At 32.1% G+C, this 24718-nt stretch overlaps 3 protein-coding genes across 5 annotated transcripts; 1 reads left to right on the top strand and 2 right to left on the bottom strand.

Moving 5' to 3' along the window:
* Positions 1 to 1485: 1485 nt before the first annotated feature.
* Positions 1486 to 10313, bottom strand: LOC113872100 (protease 2). The gene is made up of 11 exons (XM_027509369.1): positions 9828 to 10313; positions 8812 to 9095; positions 8506 to 8700; positions 7320 to 7666; positions 6518 to 6809; positions 5254 to 5412; positions 4329 to 4694; positions 3481 to 3546; positions 3292 to 3340; positions 3020 to 3143; positions 1486 to 1962 (listed from the first exon to the last, which is right to left on the bottom strand). Exons 1-11 carry the CDS (start codon positions 10174 to 10176, stop codon positions 1887 to 1889), a joined length of 2307 nt encoding a protein of 768 aa, XP_027365170.1. The 5' UTR covers positions 10177 to 10313; the 3' UTR covers positions 1486 to 1886.
* A 1843-nt stretch (positions 10314 to 12156) lies between these two features.
* Positions 12157 to 19164, top strand: LOC113870781 (phytochrome-associated serine/threonine-protein phosphatase-like). Of its 2 annotated transcripts, XM_027507240.1 has the most exons (10): positions 12157 to 12377; positions 12837 to 12983; positions 13067 to 13134; positions 14934 to 14991; positions 16679 to 16789; positions 16940 to 16990; positions 17603 to 17746; positions 17825 to 17920; positions 18491 to 18562; positions 18876 to 19164. In XM_027507240.1, exons 1-10 carry the CDS (start codon positions 12297 to 12299, stop codon positions 18957 to 18959), a joined length of 912 nt encoding a protein of 303 aa, XP_027363041.1. In that variant the 5' UTR covers positions 12157 to 12296; the 3' UTR covers positions 18960 to 19164. The 2 variants fall into 2 exon arrangements, with proteins under 2 accessions (XP_027363041.1, XP_027363042.1); XM_027507241.1 differs by lacking the exon at positions 16940 to 16990 and having other exon boundaries at positions 18876 to 19011.
* Positions 19165 to 21115: 1951 nt separating this feature from the next.
* Positions 21116 to 24109, bottom strand: LOC113870780 (thioredoxin-like fold domain-containing protein MRL7L, chloroplastic). Of its 2 annotated transcripts, XM_027507239.1 has the most exons (6): positions 24072 to 24107; positions 23725 to 23862; positions 23097 to 23629; positions 22162 to 22243; positions 21948 to 22059; positions 21116 to 21842 (listed from the first exon to the last, which is right to left on the bottom strand). In XM_027507239.1, the coding sequence occupies exons 2-6, from the start codon at positions 23818 to 23820 to the stop codon at positions 21721 to 21723; spliced, it is 945 nt and encodes a 314-aa protein (XP_027363040.1). In that variant the 5' UTR covers positions 23821 to 23862; positions 24072 to 24107; the 3' UTR covers positions 21116 to 21720. The 2 variants fall into 2 exon arrangements, with proteins under 2 accessions (XP_027363040.1, XP_027363039.1); XM_027507238.1 differs by having other exon boundaries at positions 23725 to 24109.
* Positions 24110 to 24718: the final 609 nt, after the last annotated feature.

Here is a 24718-nt window from a genome sequence, read left to right on the forward strand (position 1 = left end):
GAAATTTGGATTTTGCAGACTTTTAAGAGACGGTCCCAAATTTCTTAAAAGCTAACATTATAGTCCAAACTGGTGCTTGCTAATAAGGGGTCCTGCATCATTGCCATCCACTGATTTACAGTGTTTGTTACAAAATAATGTTTCAAAATCTTGTTGAGGACAGACAAATTAGCTGCAGGTAGGGAACATCTGAAAAAAGTTTAAGAAAAAAGGAATGCCCTCTTATGTTTCTTCGTTCTTTCAATTTCAAATGTTAATTGATAATGCCGTTGCTGCTGTAAGTGTGTCTCTAGATTTGTTCTATTTTATTTATTTGAACTCCATTGTTCAACATACTCTATGTTTGTTTTCCTTGAATTTGTTTGGCGAACACCATCATTTTAAGAATTATTTTCACATTATTTTACTATTTCTAATGTTAAAGCTAATGAGATAGAGCTTCTATGATCTATCCAATTTTTAAAAATAGTTAATCACACTTAAAATTTCTTTTCAGAATGTTAATTTAAATTCTTGTAAATTTTTAAAACTCAATTGTTTATCAAAAAGATTGAAATGAAAAATGTAACCCTAAAATATTAAGGTAAATAAATATTTTTTTTAAAATATTAAAGATAAAATTATAATTAACAGAAATTAATCCAAATAGTAAATAGTTCAATATCACTTAAATAAAGTCTCAGGTTCGAATTTTTGTGTATGTAAAAAAATTTTAATAGTAGACTCACTCACTACATATAGTTACGTGACTCAAGTCGAATATAAATTAAATCGGATGAAAAAAAAAGATAAAATTATAGATTTAAACAAGTAGTATTTAAAAAAATATTATAAATTAATAAAATAACTTTATTTATTAAATAATAATATTTTAATCAAATAAAATTTTAAATTAGTTAAATAAACTATAAGATTCTTAACACAGCTTGACAGACACAAAATGTGATGTAGGTCTTGGGATGTCGGCACCCATACTCCAATAATATCCATTCAGCATGTATTATTATTGTATTACCATTTTAAGGTAGGCTCAGCTTCTTTTGTACCCAAGCTAACCAATATTTTAGCTGCCTAATCTATATATATTGGCTTCCCAGCATGTACAGAAGTGGTTTTGTTTTATAAAAAGAGTTTCAATTGTTGCTGCTATTTTCTCCAACATTTGCAAATTACTGGCCTTGAAACAATGAAACCTAAATTGATGAGACCATTAGACCGCTCAGGCTATATCACATGTTCACACATGTATGTTCTCATCTGAGTCCTGTCAATCTCTAGCACATTGGAAGCCAAAAAAGTCGAATAATTTCAAATATTCTTATCTTTTATTAATGTAAATATTTTTAATTATTAAAAAAAATATTAAATATATTTTAATTTTTTAAGATAATAAATATTATTAAAAAATAGGAAGGTAAGAACACTATGCTAGATCTTGCGAATGAAAAAAGAAAAAGATTGCGTAAGTTGTTCAAATTAGTGTTTGAGAGTCGGAGCATCTAATGTGACTTCCAAACATTTGAGAGCCAATAACAGACCAAAAAATATTGTGACATATATTATTGTTAATCCAAATCTATGGTAACACATTCAGACATTTTTTTAAAAATAAGCCATTGCATGAAATCCAAAACCGCACAAATGTGTCATCCTTAACTGCCACATCCTCCATTAATAAGATCAATTACTAACAGAATTGCGACAATGGGATGCTTTCTGAATTGTAAATAAGATAACTGCAGGTTTCTCCCGAACTTGTTGGCAATGTAATCCCAACACCACCCAAACGACTGCCATTATAAGCTCAGAGGCAGGGTATATACGCAGTTGATCTCACTCGAGCCATGGATGTACTAATGGGTCCATCTCTTGACTGCATCTCAAGATTAAAGCTGACTAGTTAAGTTTAGAGCTTTCAGGATGAATACATATGTGAAGGCATCCTCCTGGAGCTTCTCAAACCTACAACCACACGCAATATGTTAAAAACAAAAAACGAAATTACAGGACTCTAATTCAATTTAATAAATAAGGTTCGTTATCTTTAAAGTGAGCAAGTAAGAGTACAATCATTGTTAAATTTTAACGAGCTCACGTTACGATAAATACCCTCTTATTCCTTCACTTAGAGATAAACTCATATTAAAGAAGTCTGGTTCTACATTTAAATGACTAGGAAACAACTTTGGAGCTGGTTCATACAACACTAGACAGACTCTTTCATGGTCATTGACAAAAAGAGAAATGTTAGCGGCACAATCTTCCAATTTAATGTTTTTTTACTTATGTTTTTGTAATTTTTAATAAACTTTAACAAATGAGTGAGAGCGTTAAAAATAGTTTTTCTAGCACAAATTACTTTACTTATTAAAAGGATGTACGTAGAATTAGAAAATCAGCACAGGCCCTTGCCCTTTCGTTAAACTAAACACTCCCATCTTCCCCAACCTAAACTAACCGTATCCAGAACAAGAGAGCGGAGAAACAAGTATAAGACGCATTTGAAAACAAATAGCATTAAGTTATCAACTCTTATATATGAAATTTTAAATACATTTAAATTTTCAATTTTATTAACATCAACCTTTAAATTTAACTTCAAACATAAAAAGTAATACGATTTTATTAAAAAAAAACTGTTTTATCAACATCAACTCTTAAATCTAATACTAACCAACTCCAAATCGAAAGTTTTTCTTGAGATATAAAGCATTTATTACATTGAAAATATAAAGTTTGAAAAATTATTTCTTTCTTTTCTCAAGAAAATGTTCTACTTTTAGTTGTTTAAAATTAGTTTTGAATATTGATATTAACAAAATCAATAAAATAATCTTCTCATTGTTAACGAGGATGTCTTCCATTATTCTTTCTTTTTTCATAAAATATGTTATTTCAATAGTTTTTAACAACGGTGATAATTTTCTTTTATATAATTTTATTATTATCATTTATATTTCAAAATTTGACTCGCAATTTAAAAATACTGATAACTGCACGGGTACTGCCAGTAGATTACCTTCCCGACTTTGAAAAATGCCCAGCACCAAGCTCGCATTTAAACAGCAGTATGTTATCATCAGTCTTCATATCCCTCAGTTTTGCCACAAACTTTGCAGGTTCAGAATACAAAACCCGTGGGTCTACAGAATGCGCAAGCAGATAACAAGGTGAACATAACACATGTTAAATCAAAGTATAATTTTCCAGCCAAATTCTAAGTAATTAATGAACAAAAAGAATGCTTATGCTTTACATATTAGAAGTTCAAACAAGAATAGGTTTGCTTACCATTTAATCCAGCTGTAACAAGAATGTGTGGATAATTCTGTGCCCTCACCTGCATAAATGAGAGAAACGTTAAAAAATATCAATTCCCCGAAATCATTTCATACGACAGAAAAAAAAATTGCTCTGACAGAAAAACAATGATAGCTAATGAAGGTTACAGGCCATCAAGCAGAGCCATAAGGTTCTCACGTTATCAACGGGGGAATATGATTTCATGTAGAAGTAGAAATCCTCCTTCCTAGGATCACCCCATTCCTGCAGTAACATAAGAAAACCATCTCATTTGCCAAAAAGAAAAACAAGAGAAATCGCATCATAGATATTCTGTGAACTTGCTTAAATAATGAAATTCAAGAATTTTATTAGCCCATACGAAATAAAGACCCACAAAATTATAATAATCGCTGTTCTCTGAATAATATCGGTGGCTGTATAATGCTCTTGTTAATAACAGTATAAAAGCTGAATGGCTGGCACCACAATAAAAAAAAGCTTCATACTTATTAACTGAGATCTTTTTGACAAATAATATGAAAAAATGTTTAAACAATTTTACTGGCCTAAGGCCCTAGAAAAACAAAAAATATAACACGTGGACATCAGGTAGTGACCATGCATAAATCAAATAGGGAAAACAATATTTCTGAGATAAAATTAGAAAGGAGAAAAGATCTGGTAAGAACCACGTAAAAAAAACAAAGAAAAATGACAGGGTGCACAACATGGTTGAAAAAGATTAGAGTATATAATGAGAAAATTTTTGTAGAAGTAATTTCTCTAAAGACATGTTTTTAGGGTAGTATTCATTGGGTAAATATATGCCAATGCATCTTTGACAGTTACGTTTTCACTGAAAGTGATATTTTCGTAGTCTTCCTGGGCACAACCATAAGCACATTCTACTTTCAGCTGTAATTAATTGACATAATCATTGAAAATATGTAACCGAGAAAATCTACTTTCTAGAATCCAATTAACCAATATTCAATTGTTTTCAAGTCTCAATATTGAATAGCAGACTAAAAGAAAAAAATCACCTCCCATTCTGAGGTAGTGAGAGGAATAGTTGGATCAAGCATTGTTGTCACAACATCCACAAAAGGTACTCCAGCAACAGCAGCCTTGAATAAGTCTGGTCTCATATTAAGAACTGCACCAATTAGCAGACCCCCAGCACTTCTTCCATTAATGCACAGTCTTTCTTTAGAACAGAATTTTTTTTCAATTAAATACTCAGCACATGCAATAAAATCAGTGAAAGTGTTCCTTTTCTTCAACAGCTTCCCATTCTCATACCACTGCCTCCCCATCTCACCACCTCCACGTATATGAGCTATTGCATATATAAAACCTCGATCTAACAAAGAAAGCCTTGCTGACTTGAAACTGGGATCTATGCATATCTGTTGAAAATGTGAGGTCACTAAACTATAGACTCTAGAACAATTAGGAGACAAGCTCAAAGGATAAAGACCAGATTCACGAATGGAAAACCTTTATAACCAAAGAAGCAGACTGACAAACAAATAATGCCCACTGCCATATATCAGAAGGAATATAAAAATAAATAAATCACTATATTTATTGAACAATTAACGGCACAAAGAACTTAGAAACCTATTGATGAAACAGTCAATAAAATCCGAGCAGTATAAAAAAGGATGCTCAGGCATAAAAGCATCTTGCACTCACTAAAACAAGATAAGACAAAGATAAAAGTACGTCTTAGTTCTGATAAGATTTAAAAATTTGTGTTTAGCAGATGCAGAAAAAGGAACAAAAAATTTCAATCCTATTTGGAAGTACGATTTTTCCTTCTAATTTCAGGTAATGAGCATTGAACACTAATTGAGATGCAGCATCAACTTTATCTATTATCCAATTTAAAAATCAGAGCATAGAACTCAAAATTGGCATTTCTATATGCAATTTAATTCATATAAACTTTTATTCTTCTTTTACCTCATATGACCCATAGCCATAAAGTAGTAATGGATCTGATCCATCAAGTTTCACAAGATCTTCTCGGTAAACAATTGATATGGGAATCAAAGTTCCATCAGAAGCACGTGCCCACTGCCTTTCAGTGACATAACGTGTTGCATCAAAGCCTCCCAGAACCTGAGCAAAATAGGACCAATACAGCCACGGAGAATAATTAAACAAGACCCAAGAAAATGAAGAAAACCTACAACAACAATAGAAGCAATTACCTTAATTATTCATATTAGTACCGAACACCTTTTCAAACCTAGCTTTACATGTTCACCCTACTTACCATACCCCTAATAACATGAATATTAGATCAGATTGCACTTTTAAAAATGTTGAATTAAACATCAATCCAGCGCTTCAAATTAAAATTGAGACCACGTCAATTATGTCCCCCGTATTACAAAAATATAGCAAAATTTAGTCCATGACTTTAACAATTATCAATCAATGCGGTCCCTAAAATTGGCATCACTGGTCAATTTGGTCCTTATGATTATGAACCAAATCAATCTAGTCTCAGAATTTGACAACCATCATCAATTAATCCTTAAATTTGATAGCTGTCAATCACTTTGGTCCCCAATACTGATGCATACCCAAGTTTGGGACTAAATTATTTTTTCTCATGAGTCAAGGACTGAAAAGAATGATAGCTGTCAAAGTCAGGGATCAAATTGACAAGACCAAATGTCAAGAACAGAAATAATTGACAATTACTCATTTTAAGGATTAAATTTCATTTTTGAAACTTTAGGGATTAAAATGACTGGTGATTATAATTTTAGGGACCAAATTAATGTATTACTCCAAAAATATTGGTAACTCAACCATCATCATAGACTCCGAGAGTTCCATTCACTTTTCACACCTCAAATTTTAAGTCAAAATTTAGCATTTCATATGCTGTCTTTCCAAATCCATCAAACATCAGTAAACACAGAAGAAAATAATGACTCAAATATGAAATAAAGAATCACTCATGGAATAATGAAAAAACCAAGTTATAAATCCAGAAAGCATGAAAATTTTAAGAAACACAGGTCATGCATAACGTAACAAAAGAACAAATTTATGTGATACCAGAAAGAAGCACTTCAACAAACAAGAATTATAAGCCTTGCATATAACATTATAACCATGATATGTACACAACAAATGCTTAAAACTGAAGTAAGACCAGATGCAAAATTGAACAACTTAGGAGTTTAACTACCCAATTAATTTAACTTACCGAATCAATCTTCTTCAAAACTGAAACACCTGCCTTCATGTCATAATCATATACAGAGGAGGGAGTCCTCAATGAGCTATATGAAAACCGTAAAATACTTGATGAAAACTCTGACTCTGAAGATTCCACTGAGTATACTGGATCAATAAAACTAACCGCCTGACCGCTTTCAAGGCTCTTTAGTGGTTCACCAATAGGTGGAAGGTGATAAACTGTTATTTTTTGTAGACCATCTTCTCTCTCGTACGCAACAAGATGATCACTAAAAAGTTTTATCTCCTGAATTTTAACACTAAAGAAAATTCCATGTAAGTTAGGTGAAAGAGAAAGATACACGCTCTCCAAGAATTTCTACTGTTTACATTTTATTCATGTTAACAGTTTTGGATGCTAAGAGATGATAAGAATCATCATGTGACAGCAAATTAGTTCACTATAAAATGCAATGGTACAAAACACAACATAGGGTTAATGGAAATGGGCCTGCAGATTTTTAAGTTAATTGTCCAGAACCAACTCTCATACAAGCTTGATAGGCTTATTTCAACTCATCCTAAAATTTAATTTATGAAGAGCATGGATAGCAAGGATCAAATGCTTGACTACTTGCTCATATCTCATGGGATCTAAAACTGTGTTAAAAAACAAATCATCAAATGCTTCACTGATATTTTACATCCTTGAACACACTATGCAATGACCTCCACATTCACTAGTCAAGTCACAAGATCATTATAATTCATTCAATATTATGGCCCAAAATGAATGAAGCAATTGAGCAATGATACAGAAATTGAATTACCTTTCCCTGTGGGGAATAAGATCTATAGTTGAGGTCGTGTTATGTACAGCACAAGCTACAACCTCTGAATTGAAAAACTGATCACTTCTCCTCTTAATAAAGAAATGATCTCCACGATGGCTGACACTTGTGTCAATACCATCCACACGTGGTGTCAGAACTTTAAGACCCTCTTCAGGCTTGGAAACATCCAGATAAAAATTGAATCTTGTATTTTTACTCTCTGATGCAACAAACAAATATTTCTTGCTCTCTGAAGCTTGAAGATCGAGAGAAAATGTATTGTCCTTTTCCACATAAAGACAAGTATCCTTTGATTGCTCTGTTCCCAACAAATGAAACCATGCCTACATCACTTAAGACGTTAGCATAACAAGTAGACAATTAAAGGTGTAATGATCTAGAGATGTGACATCAAAAAGGAAATTGGTTGCAGCACAAATGTCAAAGTAAACATTGTAAGTATATTCAGATGCCATGTTGGAGCAATACTTGCTCGTGGCACTTGTTTCAGCCTTTGGGGGAAAAGGCAATTTTATGATATAGATTTTTTTTTTTTCAGAAACTACTATTTTTAACTTACGATAAAAGCACAATTTTAAATTAAAAATGCATTTTTCTTCTTTGAAAAAACAAACAATTGAGATCTCAATCAATCAAAACCTTGTGTCTTAACAATGAATCAAGCAGAAAACATTTAGCATCACTGCCACATTGAATCACACAGTAACCACAAATCTCATCTTCCAGTTTTCAGCATCTTTATCTGGCTAAATTAACTTCTAATTCTATTTGGCCAATTTCACTCCTCATCAGATCGAAATATAAAATGCCTATCCAGTGGTTTTGGATGTGAGAATTTGGTAGACTGCAGCTAAGATGGTTTGGAAATATGAGAAGAAGGCCAAGAAAGCTTCAATTAGAAGTGTTGATAAGATGGAAGATTGTCCAATATTTAGAGGTAGAGATAGATCAAGAGGAGTGAAATCAATAAACATGATCTAAAATTAAATGGTCTCACTGAAGAGGTGGTTTTGGAGTTTGGCCAGAACACAATGGTGTCATTTGATTCATATAGCTGATTCCACCAAGTGGGGGAAAAGACACTGGTTGTTGCTTCTGTTGTTGAAAAATAAATCATAAGAACCAAATATGTCAATACTGAGAATAAAGGAGTATCAACCACCTTGTCAGGCCTGAGAATCTCATCCATTGTGATATAAACTAAAGCATCATCTCCAGCCCATTCAAGGTATGCTGTTACACCAACAAGGGGCTCTCCAATTGGAGCTTGAGTCTCAGCATCAATGACATAAACAGTATATATTTCATCTCCTTTGGTGTCTTCTGCATATGCTACTAACTTGTTATTTGGGCTAACCTGAAAAGAAATGAAGTTTGAAATAAAATAAAATCATGTTGGGACATGGAAGCCAGGAAATAAAACAGACAAAAGTCAGAAAAAAAAATCATAGTAATGAGATGGTCTAACCTCAAAAGCACCAATACTGTAGTATTTGTGATGTTGTGCCTTGACATTCTCATCCAAAATTACATGCTCCCGAGGAGCTTCAGGTCCTGAGGGCATGGTGTCGTACACAGATGGCACCTTTTGGCTATCAGATATAAGGCGCCTACAATGTTGAACATATTCCTTCCCTTCCAAAGTTCTCTCGTAATAGTAATAAGGCCCTTTGCGTAAGGGTGCAGAGATATCATCCTCCTTAATCCTTCCTCTTATCTCAGAAAAAAGCTTATCTTCAAGTTCCTTAGTTTCTATAAAATTAAAAAAATGTGCATAATTTTCTCTGGTAATTTAAAGAGATTTCCTTGAAAAGTGTGTGTAGGCATGTATGCACTATACAGATACAGCAACAGGATTCCTAACTCTACACCTTGCAGCCATAGAGCTTTTACTCTCTTTATGTTTGTTTCGTTTAACAAAGATTTCTTTCCATATATTGCATGCGAAGCGAACAAAAGACTGCCCAATAAGGTTATATCCAACTCATTACCCATCAATCTCCAACTTGACTAGAAGAAGAAACTATATAGACCTGGATGCATCCGATGGTGACATAGTTTCTATAGAGCAAATTATATTATTTATATATTCACTACAAACATGGAGCAAATTATATTATTTGTAATTTTCCTTGCTTTCATAAAATTGCCACCCTATACTTTTTGTCGATATTGCACCTTAATCTAGCCTACAGGTAGTCAACCCAAAAGACTAGTGCATAAATGTTAAGACTTGAGAGAGAGAACCGTTGAGTTTCTTATTCTACTCAATCTTCGATTCATAACAGTATCATTTTTAAGCATAAAAACAAAATACACAGATAAATCACTGTATGTTACTTCAACGAGACCTGGTCTGTTTGCCTATACTATTGCTTTATACTAAGTAAATCCAAACTTGCTTACAGTGTGCTACACTGCGATTCTTGAGCCGATAGTGTTCTCAAAAAAATAAGAAAGGCGAAAGAAAGATAGGATTCGCACCGGACATGATGGAATCGGTGTAGGCATTCTCCTGGCGGAGGTAGGAGAGCACTTCAGGATTGGAGCGGGAATCGTCTCGGAGCCAATAGTAGTTGTCGATCCTCACGTCGCCGAACATCTCCAGCACGTGCTCCACCTTCTTCGCCACAGGAGGAAGCGGAGACTGAGACTGCACCGGCGAAGTCATCGGCGATTCGGTAGCGAAGAGACGGTGCTGGCGGTGGTGATGATTATGAGAGAGGGATACGGCGGCGGAAGGAAAAGAAATCGCGGAAGAGAGGACAACGGTAACGGTTAGCGGAACGCAGAGGAAGCGACCGAAGTGTAAGCGGAGATTTTGAAGTACCATTACTTTATTTTTTCGTAATTTATTAATCTACTCGCTTTTTTCTTTTTCTTTTTCTTTTTCCTTTTCTTTTTTATATTTTATTTTAAAATCTATTGTTTTGGCACAGGAAGAGGAACAAAAGCGTTCATTGCTCTCATAGACTCATACTTGTTCCTTTCTACACTAAAACCGTAGTGCTAAGTCTAAGCTATGGATATGGTACCCTTTTCCTCACCCTTCTCTTCTTTCTATGCCTTCGTGGCCGAGCGTAACTGCCAATGGAGTACAAACACGTGCACGCACTAAAAGATAATCATATATAATATTCTATAAGGTTTATTTTTTATTTTTATATTGAACTAATAATAAAAATCATTGTGTTAATTTACACTAACAATATAATATACTCAAAAATGTGTTTATTTAAACATTCCTTTTTAGTGTACAGAATTATTAAACACAGGTATTGTTATTACAACTATATTCGATAAGCATTTGAGTTAGCTTATAACTTATTTTATTTTTTTATAAATTTATTTATCTCAAAATAAAAATATTTAATAAACACTTATTTTACTAATTTATAACGGAATTCTCTTGTTTTAATACTAGGTCTTAATTAACTCATTGTGTTTAATAATTTGTTAGATGAAATATTTTATAATTAACTACTATTTTTAAAAAATTTAATAAATAAAATTATTTACAATTTTTTTAAATGATTTGATTCCTAAATAAATTATAACATATAATATAATTTATTTTTTTATTAAAAATTAACTATAACATTGTATATTTATAGATGTTTAATTTATCTAAAATTTAACATATGTGTTCATGAACATAAAAATATACAATAACGGCAGAATAAAATTCAATGTACATAAAAAAAAATTATTACGTAAAATGAATAACTAAGGCTTACTTCTGTAGTAAATCAATTCCATCATTACTAATTTAAAACATTTTTATCTTAAAATTGAATTTATATAACTTATATTTTTTTTATCTTTATTTTAATAAAATTATTTGTGTGTCACTTCTTTTAATATTATGCTATTTATTTCAGTTATTACACAGTTTAACTTTTTTTCAGTATAACATTTTATTCTGAAAAATGATTAGAATTCAAAATTAATTAAAAACTTTAAACTATAATTACTTAAAATTGTATTTTTGCCAGTAAAATAGAATATATATATATATATATATATATATATATATATAAAAATCATAGAAGCATACTTTTTAACGTCATTCTATATTTCTCAATTGATTTAATAGATAATTTTATTAAATAATCTTTATTTAATCATTTAGGTTAACGTGGTCAAAATTAGTTTTCTTTTCAAGTAGCTTACTATTCTTGCTAAATATGTTCCACATGTTATTATCATCTTTAATAAAAGTTGAACTTGTGTGTATTAGTAATGTAAAAACTATTAACTAATTAAAATACATTATAAATGTTATATATATATATATATATATATTCGCTAATTTTATAAATTTTATATTTAACTTATATCAATTATTATAAAAAATAAATAATTTATTAAAGTGCCAATTGTAATTAAATGATAATATAAAAATTATATAATTTAAATTAAATTCATTTAATAATACGTGTTTGCAAATTATATTTTCAAGAAAAGAAAAGAGAAAATATATACAATACAAATCCTCAAGCATTGCAAATAGTTAATGTTAATTCCTGATTTTATAAGAGAATGTTTGTTTAGCGTTTCACTTCTGCATGGATTAGAATGCTTGACTCATATAATCATAATAACTAATTAAGAAACTAATCAATAATAAATACGAAAAGACAACAAAAATTTAGTGCTCGAACATTTAAATAACCAATATTTAACTAACAATTAAAAATGGATTGAACCTATAAAATCACTTAAAGATAGAAGAGAATGTGAAATGATTTTAATAATAATAACAGCAACAACTTATATTTGATTTGTATTTTCAATTAATGTTGGGAAAAAGCAGTGTGAAGCAAAAGGTAGTTTGAGATGTGTTGACTCCTTTCAACGAAACCAAACCTATCATCATACACAGCAAACCCGTGCCTCTGCTCTTCGTCGTTCGTTGCCCAAACCGAAACGAATAGTGAACACTGGACACACATGGATTTGGACCGGTGGATCTCCATGGTCAAAGATGGCCAACATCTTCTCGAAGACGAGCTTCAACTTCTCTGCGAATACGTATCTTCTTCCTCTTCGCTCTCAAAAACGCTCTCGTGCCTCTGTTCTTTCCTTATTTTAAACAACATAGGAATCTGATCTGAGTCTTTGGTTTTCTTGGACCAAAGTTAATTGGATTTTTTAAATTCTTGCATTGTTTCTCTTCTGTATTTCAATAAATTGTTTTCTTTCTCTTATGCTAATCGCCTAATCACTTTGAATAGCTTTTACTATGCAACAACGGTGGCCAATAGTTCTGTGAATCGGAGTTTGGACTATTGGCACTTCTAGTAGCCTGTGAAGAAAATATCATAGTTAATTACTGCATCAAATCATGGGCCAAACTTAATTCTCAACTCAAGTTGCAAGGGATGCTCAGCCTTATACTGAAATCCTGCAGAAAACAATAATATTTTCAAATGCATATTCTTTTATTTTTATTGGAGCCATAACGATTTTTTTCTTTTTCAAATGCCTCAGGTAAAAGAGATTCTTATTGAGGAGTCCAATGTGCAGCCTGTCAATAGTCCAGTAACTGTTTGTGGTGACATTCATGGTCAATTCCATGATCTAATGAAACTTTTCCAGACCGGGGGCCATGTGCCTGAGACAAATTATATTTTTATGGTAGTTGCTACACTTTTGTTCATTAAACTTTGTTGATTTGGTACCTCCTTTTGGAGTTCTATGTTTTCCTAAATGCATGGCAGGGAGACTTTGTTGATCGAGGTTACAATAGTCTTGAAGTTTTCACCATCCTTTTACTTCTAAAAGCTAGGTATGTTCTTTTCATGCATGCTTGCACCTGTCTTGACTCTTGACTTGCTGCTTTATATGCGCTGTTATCATCATCACTTGGTATCTCTCCTAGCTTTGCAGGCATTTAAGAAGAGTTTTAAGATTATTGGTTTATTATTCTCCCATAATATCAAAATGCCTATGATACTTCCAAACTTTCTTTCATTGCTCGCACGCTTGACTTTGGACAGTTTACATCCATTTGCTACTGGTGCTATTTTTTGAATTATCAGATGGATGATCAAGTATTAGTTTTAAATAGTTTACTTCTATTTAGTTTTTTTTTTCCTATGGCGCTTGTCCTTCCCATATGAAGTTTATTTATTGTTCTCTTTTTGTACTCAACTCCTACTTAGGAGCTACTATAATTGTGTTTTAATTTTTTTGGATTTAGACTGTTTAACCCCCTGGTACTGTGGTGTACAAAAGGAGGGTAATAGAGGACTTGTGTCTCTTTTAAGAAATGAAGGAAATATGTATGACTCATTTTGGGAATCTGAAATATAACCAACCTGTGCACTTGGTAGTTGGTGTGGGGACAGCTGGGTGTCAGTTAGCATTAGATAGGAGGTAGAGCTGACAGAGAGGTAGGCAAATTGCAAGTAAGGTTTGGGAAGGGTGGAAGCAAACCCTTGAAGTGCTAGCAGTATTTCTACACTTATTTTGTGTCAAGGGTTATTTTGTGCTGTGTCTCTCTTATTGGAATTGAGAACTATTCACATTTTCTGTAATCAGATGCTTGAGTCCCTATCATAGTCCATATACAATTTAGCTTGCATTTCAAAATCTTTTGGTTGCTGATATTTTTTTATTTATTGGTACTCCTACTAAATATAATGGATGATAATTATTTGGTTATTTTCTCTTTTTAATTAATCAAGGAAACTTTAGATTCAAATTTCAAATAATGAAAAAAAAAAATTGGAAGTATAAAATATCATCTGAAACAGAGAAAAAAACAGTCAAATGTAAATAATCAAGAATGCAGTGACGGTTTTCAGTTTCTCTGCATGTGAGAGATAGAAACTCCCTTGAAACAGCCATAAATAGAGAACCAGAGAGCAGCTGCTAACAGAGTTCAGTTGCAAAGCAAATCTAGAGGCAAAGAGACACTGGCATTCTGTTCCCACCAAAGACACTAGAAAACCGCAAACACCTCTCTTGCCAACCAAAAAACTTTTCAAATGAACCATGAGAAACTGTCTGTTGGTGAAGGACACTGAACACGTTGAATATTCACTCCAGCTCACCAAACAGGTTATGTCAAAGTAGTTTGCCTTGTCAAGAAAAGAACAATATTTAGATTATACATCACTAATAAATGATGCTTACGGCATTCATGCAATTATTGGTTTCTTCTCCATGGAAAGAATAAAATTGATTTTGAGACTTCCAAATTTTTCCTAAAACATATTTACAAGTTATACCAAGTCCCAACACACTGCTTACTCCCAAAAGTGATTTGTACTGGTGAAATCTGTTAAAGGCACAAGCTGTTACATAGACGGCTCACTTGGCTGTTCTCTGAACACTGTCTACAACAGCTTAAATGGCACCTGTAAACAGTGGTTGATTTCAACTTCCTAGTGGTTGTAAACATGTATATTTCATTGATCATGTTTGAATTTCAAATGCTAGGCGATGATAAAGTATTTTTCTGCATTTCATTCCTGTTGCACTTTCATTTGCTTTATAGTCAGCTGTGTGATTCTCATATTCTTATTTACTTCTTTTTTCCTTTTAAAATTTACACATCCTTTTATTTCTGTAATTTCATAGATACCCAGCTAATATTACCCTTTTACGTGGAAATCATGAAAGTAGACAATTAACCCAGGTACGCTTTGTGAATGAAATCATGATATTAATTATTCTAAACTTGTTTAATTTTATATATTTTTATTCAAACAGGTTATGCAACCGAGGAGGGGTCTGTAAAATATTTCTGAATCATGTCAGTCTAGCATGGTAGTTATAATCTTAAGTGTTATTAATGTAATTATATACATGACTTAACTGCTTGCTAATTGTAGTGATGCCACCTTACTTAATTTTTCAATATTGCTAGTGTTGTTGAGTTCACTGAGGTAGGTTTACTTTCAGGGACCAATAATTGCAGATGTCTCAAATATTAGATTTTTCTGAAATTGTGATCAAAGTTTGAGGATGGTTGTTTAGGATGAAAATGGCTAGGAAAACTAATCAGTTTATGAATCATTAAGGCTCTTGTCTTCTGTGCATTTAAATTTGAGATTGAATAAGGTAAGTAGTAGCCAGGTCTGTGCAGAGGGATGTGACCTCTGATAGTTGATGGCTTTGGTGGGCTTCGTTAATTGATTTGGTTACCTGATTTTTTTTTCTTGGCCAGTATGACCACTGACCACAGACTCTACACTTTAAGGCAAAGAGTAAAAATTGTCTTTGATATTGCAGAACAACATATTTTACCTTGCCTCCTAAAGACTAAAGGTGTAATTTTTTTGGTTTTTACAGTATGTGCTCACTTGATATTTCTAGATTGTCGGTGATGTGCATCATCATTATTTGACAGTTGAGGTTATGAATAAATGGACCATATACAAAATAGCATTGCATTGGTGTATTTTAGGCCCCTAAAGTTACTTTAGAAAGAAAAGGGGTTGCAGCAGGTGATTTAATTCCTGCATGGGCAATTATGAAAGGTGTAATCACTTGTTACCTGCTGCATGTATGGCAGCAGGGAGCATGGGGCCTTCACTTGGATTTGGAATAGTGCAAAGGAGAGGGAGGCAGGAAAGCAGAAAGAGGTAGGGATAAATTGAGTAGTAAGAACTGGGACTAGGTTATCAGTTTTTTGGTCTGTTTGAGACTGTTGTAATTTTTGTAACTGCATTCATTCTCTATTACTGGTATCACCTAAATATCATCACCAGAGGACAACTATTGCATAATAAATCAATAAAATATTGCTTGATTTTTCAGTTGCTATCAGTGTGCGCAGGTTCTAATTATAAAAGGTATAGTTCTTAGTAATCATGAATTATGTCAGGAAATGCAAGGGCCACAATAAAGTATTTACCAGTATATGTAATTGGATATATTAAAAAGCAAGTGAATTTTCCTGGCAAAGAGATTATTATGCAACCTTGGTTGAAAAGTTCTTGTTGATGTACATGATGGTAAGCCCCTAAGAGGTATAGGCAAGGGAAATTGCAAATAAGCTGTGGTGGTGGTGGTACTAAACCTTATTTCTGATAATCCATTTTGGATTCTGACCCCTATCCATAGATGGATTGATAACTGTAATAAAATGAAAAGTCTGTTGACTATTAATTTGATTCAGTGGTTTTGAGAGTCAAGAGACTTATGAGATATTATTCTCATTTTGTTTTCTTTTTCCTCCACTACTGTTTTAAAATATGTCAATTTATGACTTTCTAATGCTAGATTTCATAATGGAAATATGAATTGTGGAAATGCTAAGACCATAAATGCCAAAATGTCATGCTGATTTATGTTAATTTTGTAATTTACTGTTTTGCTAGGTCTATGGATTTTATGATGAATGCCAGAGGAAGTATGGCAATGCCAATGCTTGGCGGTATTGTACAGATGTGTTTGACTACCTAACACTTTCTGCTATTATTGATGGAACAGTAAATATCTTTTACTCTCTCCCTCCCTCCGTCTTTCTATACCCCACGTGCCTTTTTGCATCTTGGTGAATAGCTTACCGAATTTATTTGGCTTCTGCTTGAATGGTGCTTGCTCAAAATTAAGTCTTCTACATGTTATGTTTGACGCAGGTGCTTTGTGTTCATGGTGGCCTCTCTCCTGACATTCGAACAATCGATCAGGTCCTCTAGCTCCCTTAATTGTTGATCAAACATTATTTCTAAAACTTAGACTCTAGCTTCACAGATATATTATTTGTCCAGATGTCTGATTATGTATTTTCAAAAGATTATGCAATTATCAATGTGCACATTTCTCCATGATGCAATCCTTTTAAATGCCCATCCATGCCCTGTCTGTGGATACAACATAAGGACAGTCAATTTATATATTTGAATGTTTCTGAATTTATGATTCTTCTTGACTCAATTTTCATGATGTGAAATGTCTCTTTAAATTAGTTTACTGGTCCCTTCCCCATGATTCCTGCGCTTTTTAGACTTTATAGAGGAAAATGAACAGTTGATGCATGTATATTTCATGTTTTTCGTTTGACTTCAGAAAACCTTCAATGCTACCGTTTGATAGTTTGTTTGAATTACTTCTTAAATTTTGTCAAACATATGTTCGGAGCACAAAATTGCCTTACTTTTTTAATAACCAAAATAATCAAGCACTTAATTGTTAGTAGAATCACTACTCTATTGTGTATAAATGGAATATTGTTTTCGCTAGTTCTCTAAGAGAATAATCAAGTATCTTTGTTAAAAGGTATTAATAAACTTTTAGTGCAGATACGTGTGATTGAACGGAATTGTGAAATTCCTCACGAGGGTCCTTTTTGTGATCTAATGTGGAGTGATCCTGAAGATATTGAAACATGGGCAGTCAGTCCCCGTGGAGCAGGTTGGCTTTTTGGATCCAGGGTCACTTCCGAGGTAATGTAATTAAGTTGTTAATTACTTTTAAAATGGAATATTATGTTTTAATCTTACTAATGAATTTTTTTCATGCAGTTCAATCACATAAATAATCTTGATCTTGTTTGTCGAGCGCACCAACTCGTTCAAGAAGGCCTCAAGTATATGTTCCAAGATAAAGGACTTGTAACTGTATGTTGTTTCTTGTATGAATTAAATTAATTTAGTTTAATTGCACTTCTAATCTTCGTACTTTAGCCTACATGTGATGTTAGTCTTATTTATTCTAATTGTTTGCATTTAGTCTTCATTTTTTTACAATTTTTACAGTTAAGCATTTCTTACCTCAAATTCCATCCAATAATATATGTAAATGTAATAGAGGTATGATGTAACATTAATTTGTATATAATGACAAGAAAAAAGTATATAAAAAATCTAAATAGAAATACAAAGCAAAAAGTAGCTTTGTTTACATATTATATGTTTTTATTTAAATATTTTGTACATTTTCCTTTGTCAATGCATAATGACTCGTCACATCTTAGTTACATTTCTATATTGGATGGAATGTAGGAAAAGAACTTAATTTTAACAATATGGAAACTATGAAAACATGGTTGGAATTAAAACTACAAAGAGACCAAAATCATAAATAGATTAAAGTATGAGGACTTAAGGTGAAAGTAAATCTAAATTTTATGTAACTTCCAATCTCATGAATATTGAGTGTTCAATAGAGTCGCCCTTGGAATTTTGCAGGTGTGGTCTGCACCTAATTACTGTTACCGATGTGGAAATGTAGCTTCTATTCTGAGTTTCAATGAAAATATGGTGAGTCGTCTGAAGCTTTTGCTGTGTCTAAATCTATTCTCATGATAATCCCGGTTACTACATCATTTGGTCTTCATAATATAATGGTCCTTCTCTTTTTACATCTCTCATTTCTGGAAAGATATTTACAATCAAATCGTAATGAAATTTAATCTTGTATTTTACCTGGAAGAAATTTTCCGTTAACTATTGCTCCATTTTTTCTGTAATGTGTTGGGGATGCCCAGGGATAATAAATGCAATCCTGCATGTCTCCATTGTTTACCGGTAGCTAGTTTTGGAACTACTTAATAATATAATTGCCATGTGACAGGAAAGAGAAGTTAAATTTTTCACTGAGACAGAGGAGAACAATCAGATGAGAGGGCCCAGAACAGGCGTTCCATATTTCTTATAACTCGGTTGTTTTTGTTTCAATTTATTGTAAAATTATTGATATAGTAAATGGCTTTAATATCATGACATTGATAGTCATGTACTAGTGTTCGGCCTTTTAAAGGTGGACCTTGTTGGTTACATGCTTACCAATCCAGTTATATCTTAACATTTGGTTGCTCGGGGGTTGACCCAAAAAAAATAAATTTGGTTGCACGGATAATTTTATATTGAAATTGGTTTTTATGTTTAATTATTATTAAAAATTATATATATTTGAATATAATTTTCAGAACATCTTGGCATACTTTTAAAATAATTTTCACCGTCTTAAAATATATTGTGAAAATCAATCAATTTAATAAGTGAAGTTAATGTAAATTATACTTCAGTCCTAATGTTTTATGCATTCGCAGCTTATTATCTAAACCCTTGTGTTGCTAAATTCTCTACAATTTGAGTCAAATATCATAACATTAAAGTGCATTTAATCTTAACAGGAGATATCATATTTGTATCAACTTTTCTTTTTATATTCAGTCTCTTAGAGTGCATTAAAAAAAAAAACTTTTATAACTCTAATCGTACTAACTGTATGTTTACATTTTAAATTGTGAGAAACAGAAAAAATATATATAAAACATTTTTGTCATGATAACAACAAATGGTAGAAAAAAAAAATAGTCAACCATTTTCAAACTCCCAACAGAAATCAGAGAAATAAAAGTAGATGAGCAAATAACGTATGACCTTAAACATGCATTGAATAATTCTCATGACTAGAAAATTATAATATAACAACTGTGGGATGAAATTGGACAGTAGCGAAGAAAATGGCATGATAGTATAGATTGAGGATGAAATTAATGTGTATTCATTAATATTTCACATGGTAAATTTATGTCTACGATGTTTGCACTTCAACATAAAACAGTCATCTCTCGTAACTCAATTTTAGTATTCCTTAGGCCTACCCATGATTAATATATTTCCGAATCATGCAAGATCAAATTTATAAATTTATACAGGAAGTACTTCGAGTGCCTCTATTATAGTAATAAGGTAAAGATTTTAACTTTAAAAAATGAGTGTGCATCAATTATTTAATTGGTCCCCCTAATTCAGTTCCTTCCTGGCAAATTTCATTTTGCTTTACACACATTGAAAGTGTTAAAGATGAGATGGTTAAGGAGTTTGGAGATTGATGTAGAGCGAAGCTAGATTTAAAGAAGACAGAATTTAAAAAAAGTTCCATTCAAAACTTTTGAAAATGAAGTCAACGTGTGTGAAATGAATGTTGTATGAGACAACAGAGGGCATAATCATAGAAAGTTAAATAAACTTGGCAGAAGAGCTATGAGATCGGAAAAAAACTAGGTGACGGGAATGGATGGCTCTTTGTGTAGGACTAGGTTTAGGTATCGGAGAAGGCAACCGTTAACGATTATTCATGTCAAGTTTACAAAATGTCGCAAAACTGGAATAACTCTCGAGTGTTTTTTAAATTAAATTTTATTGAAATATAACAAAATTATTAATTCTTGTTTTTTTTTACGATAAAAAATTATTAAAATTATAATATAAATTAATTCATATTTTCTCATTTTATTTAAGACAAATATTTTTAAATGAAAATAAAATTAAAAAATTCTAATTTTTAAAAAAATATATGATTACAACTTATAAATTAAAAATTAATGGTGTTGTTGTCAATTATTTTATATTTATCAGCTAATTTTATTAGACATCTTTAATTTAGTCAACTAAATTTTTAACTTTTAACTTTCAAGTAGCTTATTTGTTAATTCTACCAAATACATCCAATATATAATGATTTTTTATTAAAATTTATTTGATATAGTAATAACTTTAAATACTACAATTTTTAATAAAAAAATTTACTATTTGTTGATTTTTATTGTGTGCAAAGCACACGTTAAAAATTCGTTTAAAAGAATTATAAAAGTGATTGTTTTGGTAAATGTTGCAACATTCTCACACATATCATTCCTAAAGTTGCACCATTCCAAACGATTCGGCCATTTTATTCTCATAATTGTTAGGAAAGGTTTCATTCCTTAAAATAAAATGTAAATCGAATATCATGGCCTATCCTTTTGTGGCTTTTCCCAACGCCCAGCACCAACACATGAATTGCAAAACCATGTTATTTCTCCAACTTCTCTTTCTTTCCAAGGAACATAAGACAATGCATTAGTTCTCAAACTATCTTAATTACTCCAATACCATTACATTGAAAACAACGATATTCAGAGTTAAAATAGAAAAATGAATTAAGAAAACATAAATTCTACTTCCTACCATATTCTAATGCCTCTGACAGTATGACTATGAACCTGAGTCCTCTTAATGTATGCTTTGTTAACTCAAACCCGGTGGGAATCTTCAGTGAGTTTATTGCAATAATCTTTCATTTCAACAAAGGGTCGCTCAATGTAGCTTCTAAATATGCACATGGCTCCAAGGATACATCTTTTCACTTTCGTAGCAAACTAGAAATCAGATCATGAAGTTTCATCTTCCACGTTCAATATTTATTTCATCTAGTCCAGATGCTCATTTCAACCCACTCTAGAAATTTTCTTCCATGTTTATGCAAGTTATTTTATCATAGCACATTATATGAGAGTCAATAGAGCTATACATTCCCCTTGCATTTGTTTTACAGAGGCAGATTTTTAAAGCCAGCTTCAAATGAAAATATTTCAGCAACATGGATGCACTCAAAATTTAGATTCTCAAATTTTTATGACACTGGATTATTAGTGACAAGAGAAGGGAATATTTTCTTGGGAATAGGCCATGCTATTCAAACAGGGTGGTTTGGCTGCGCCATAGTAGAAGAAAGCCATGATTTTTGACCACTCTTCTGCACTGCGAATTGCTGAGACACCACCAAATGGAAGTTAAGCAAAGTCAGAAGGAGAGGAACTAAGAAATGGGAAAGATATATTTTTTTGTTTATTTTTGGGGTAACATAGATCAATACCTTTTTCGCGGAATAAAATCTTGCCTGCTTTAGTGAAGATAATCTCTGGGAAGACAGACACTTGAAGTGCAGCAACCAGTTCAGTCTCAACAACAGCATCAATTGCAACACACTTTCATATGATATGTAACAGGATGTGAAGAAAAAAAAATTAGCTTTCTGATAAGGTAACAGGAACCAAAGGCAATAAGAGTTGACTTTACTAATTACTTACTCTTGGCGAGGGAAGTCTGCAGTTCCATATGATATGCACAGCCTTCTCTATTTCATCTCGAATTCTTTCATTCTCCTTTGGCCTAAAAATAAATTTAAAACTTGGCACTTTTATTTGATGCAAATATGATATGGAGCACTGAAACTTCATAACTATAATATCAAATTTCTTCTAGCAGGTCAAATAAATTAAAGGTTTAATTATAAATTTGATTTTTACACCTGAATTAATCCCCCCATCGAGTATATTAAATTTAATCCTTATTCTTATGCTTGATACGATTTTTTGTTTTAATATCTATATATATAAAAGAATTACATTTCATTTTGATCCCTCCATGTAAAAGTTATATATTTTGATCCTTAAACATGACATATAAAATACTTCAAATGGTAGAGACAAATTTCTAAAATTGTTTACACACAGATACCAAAACATAGGATTTTTTCATGCACGGACTAAAACCAAAAACAAGTTAAGTGTAGGAGCCAAAATTATAATTTAACCTAAATTAAATTACCTTAAAGTACTTCAGCTAAATTCTTAGGTTAATTGAACACAAGGTTGATAGTTTAAGAAAGGCCCCGTTAGAGCCCAGTTTCAAAAAATAAGGAAAATACCTGCATGCTCATGTGCATACAAACTATTATGATGGCTAAAGTTGTCTAAGAAGGTCCCAAGTGTAACATGAATATCAACTTTACAGCAAGCTCATAGGAACAAGCAAGAACAGATCAATTAGCATGCAGTTACTTAGACCCAAAGAAGAAAAGATGAACGGAAAACAAAAACAGATTTGGATAACTTTCCTTTAAGCATTAACCAATTAGCATTCAGCTACCTATGAAAACTGAAAACAATTATTGGGCTTAAATAAGTACATAATATTAAAAAGTGTATAACAGACAGAGATTAAATGTAGAAGTAGAGCAAACCTTTTATACCGATTGTGCACAAGAATAATCAAGGGACTTATGTCTTTGAATACAGTCTCTTCCCATTCAGCAGTCTTAATGTCTTTGATGGGGCGAATGTAATTATCATCTTGCCATTCTATCTCTTTATGATCAACATCAACATCATCATCATCCTTTTTTTTATTGTTTTTAATAGTAATTTTGTCAAAAAACTGGCCCAAGTTGAATCCCCACCCATCAGCATCTTCAGGCCAATCAGGATCATCCTCCTCCACAACAAGAGGGTAATTCTCTAGAAGCTTTTGCAGCCTCTTCTTCTTTTCAACAGGGTCTAACTCCTCTTCAACATCAGGTTTCATATCCAACACCTGTCTTATGTTCCTCCTCCATTCGAGTCTCTCTTCAAGACTCATAAGATAAGGGTCATTTCCATCAGAAGGAGGTGCTGCCTCATCCTCATCATCACTGTCACTAGAAGCTTCTCTTCCTCTCTTCCAATCAGCACCACCCGATTTCAGTGCTTCAACTCTTACTGCTCTTGTATCACCATCCTGTATGAGGCAAACAGAAAAGTTTATTCAGCTCTATTTCAAAGGAAATAAAAAAAACAATTAAAATAGCTAGGACAACAAATTCATGTACTTGCCAGCAAAGACAGGTTTGAGGGAAGGCTCAAATTCGAGAACTCCTTCCTAGGTTTCTGTCTGGGAATACAACGTGTGCCACAAAAAGACATGGGCATGCTAAATTTCCTCTCTTTAATAACCTTTGGTGAAGCGCAAGACTGAAAGGGCGCAGTCATGGAATGTCGCAGCGCCATTTCTTCAAGCAAAATAAAAATGCAACTGTTGGTGGATAAATGAAAACAGTTATGCGTATGAATTGGAAGTGTCACAGTAAAATATGATCCTTTGAAACTGAGAAAAACGAAGTAAAACAAAGTAGAACGATGGTTATAGTGTTGAGGTTAGAGAAGCGAATTAATGTGCTCACTACGCTGTTCCCTTATCTGCTTCTATTTGCTGTTTGTTGTTGAAAAAGGAACTGAAAATATTACACAGTTCAATTTACGACGACACTGCAAGCCCATTTGAATCAATGGGTCAAATAAATGGGCATTCACTACGGCCCAGATCGAGGGCCCATTCCAAAATAACAGAAAAATGACTGAAAGTTTTTCAGATCCAAAAAAGATTTTGCTAAAGCGAACAATTGATGTTGAACAAAAAACAAAGAACAATTGTTGAAAAAATATATATAAAAATCAAATTGAGTATAAATAATGGAAAAACAACTATTGCACAAAATGATAGATTATTTATGCATAATTAATCAAATACCTTTAAAAAGTATTATTCCAAAAAATATTTTTAATTTTCATATTTTAATTTATATATAATTTTAGTTTTCTCAATTCTACCTGTGCACTTTTAGTTTTTTTAAATTTTTTTTAATTGTTGATATTAAATCTCTTGTATAAAAATTTAGTTCAATAATAAATATATAATATATCATTAATTAATATATAAACTAAAAATTGTAATAAATGTTAAAAAAATTACAAATGAAATGTTTTATTGTTTAAAATTACACGAATTTAAATTTTATAAATAAAATAAAGAATTGCATGTGCTATTTTT

The sequence above is a fragment of the Abrus precatorius genome, unplaced genomic scaffold, assembly GCF_003935025.1.
Source record: "Abrus precatorius isolate BTA unplaced genomic scaffold, Abrus_2018 Scaffold7, whole genome shotgun sequence".
NCBI classification, from domain to species: Eukaryota; Viridiplantae; Streptophyta; class Magnoliopsida; order Fabales; family Fabaceae; genus Abrus; species Abrus precatorius.

What these genes read in the sequence shown, in the direction of transcription:
- LOC113870781 (XM_027507240.1), top strand. Translation starts at nt 12,297, where the DNA reads ATGGATTTGGACCGGTGGATCTCCATGGTCAAAGATGGCCAACATCTT. An exon ending in AAAGTAGACAATTAACCCAG is followed by an intron (nt 14,992 to 16,678) that starts GTACGCTTTGTG and finishes CTGTTTTGCTAG; the next exon opens with GTCTATGGATTTTATGATGA. An exon ending in TGAGTTTCAATGAAAATATG is followed by an intron (nt 18,563 to 18,875) that starts GTGAGTCGTCTG and finishes GCCATGTGACAG; the next exon opens with GAAAGAGAAGTTAAATTTTT.
- LOC113872100 (XM_027509369.1), bottom strand. Translation starts at nt 10,176, where the DNA reads ATGGTACTTCAAAATCTCCGCTTACACTTCGGTCGCTTCCTCTGCGTT. An exon ending in CACCGATTCCATCATGTCCG is followed by an intron (nt 9,096 to 9,827) that starts GTGCGAATCCTA and finishes TTAATTTTATAG; the next exon opens with AAACTAAGGAACTTGAAGAT. An exon ending in CATATTCCCCCGTTGATAAC is followed by an intron (nt 3,341 to 3,480) that starts GTGAGAACCTTA and finishes TCATTTATGCAG; the next exon opens with GTGAGGGCACAGAATTATCC.
- LOC113870780 (XM_027507238.1), bottom strand. Translation starts at nt 23,898, where the DNA reads ATGGCGCTGCGACATTCCATGACTGCGCCCTTTCAGTCTTGCGCTTCA. An exon ending in GTGCACAATCGGTATAAAAG is followed by an intron (nt 22,244 to 23,096) that starts GTTTGCTCTACT and finishes ATTTATTTTTAG; the next exon opens with GCCAAAGGAGAATGAAAGAA. An exon ending in GCAGACTTCCCTCGCCAAGA is followed by an intron (nt 22,060 to 22,161) that starts GTAAGTAATTAG and finishes ATCATATGAAAG; the next exon opens with TGTGTTGCAATTGATGCTGT.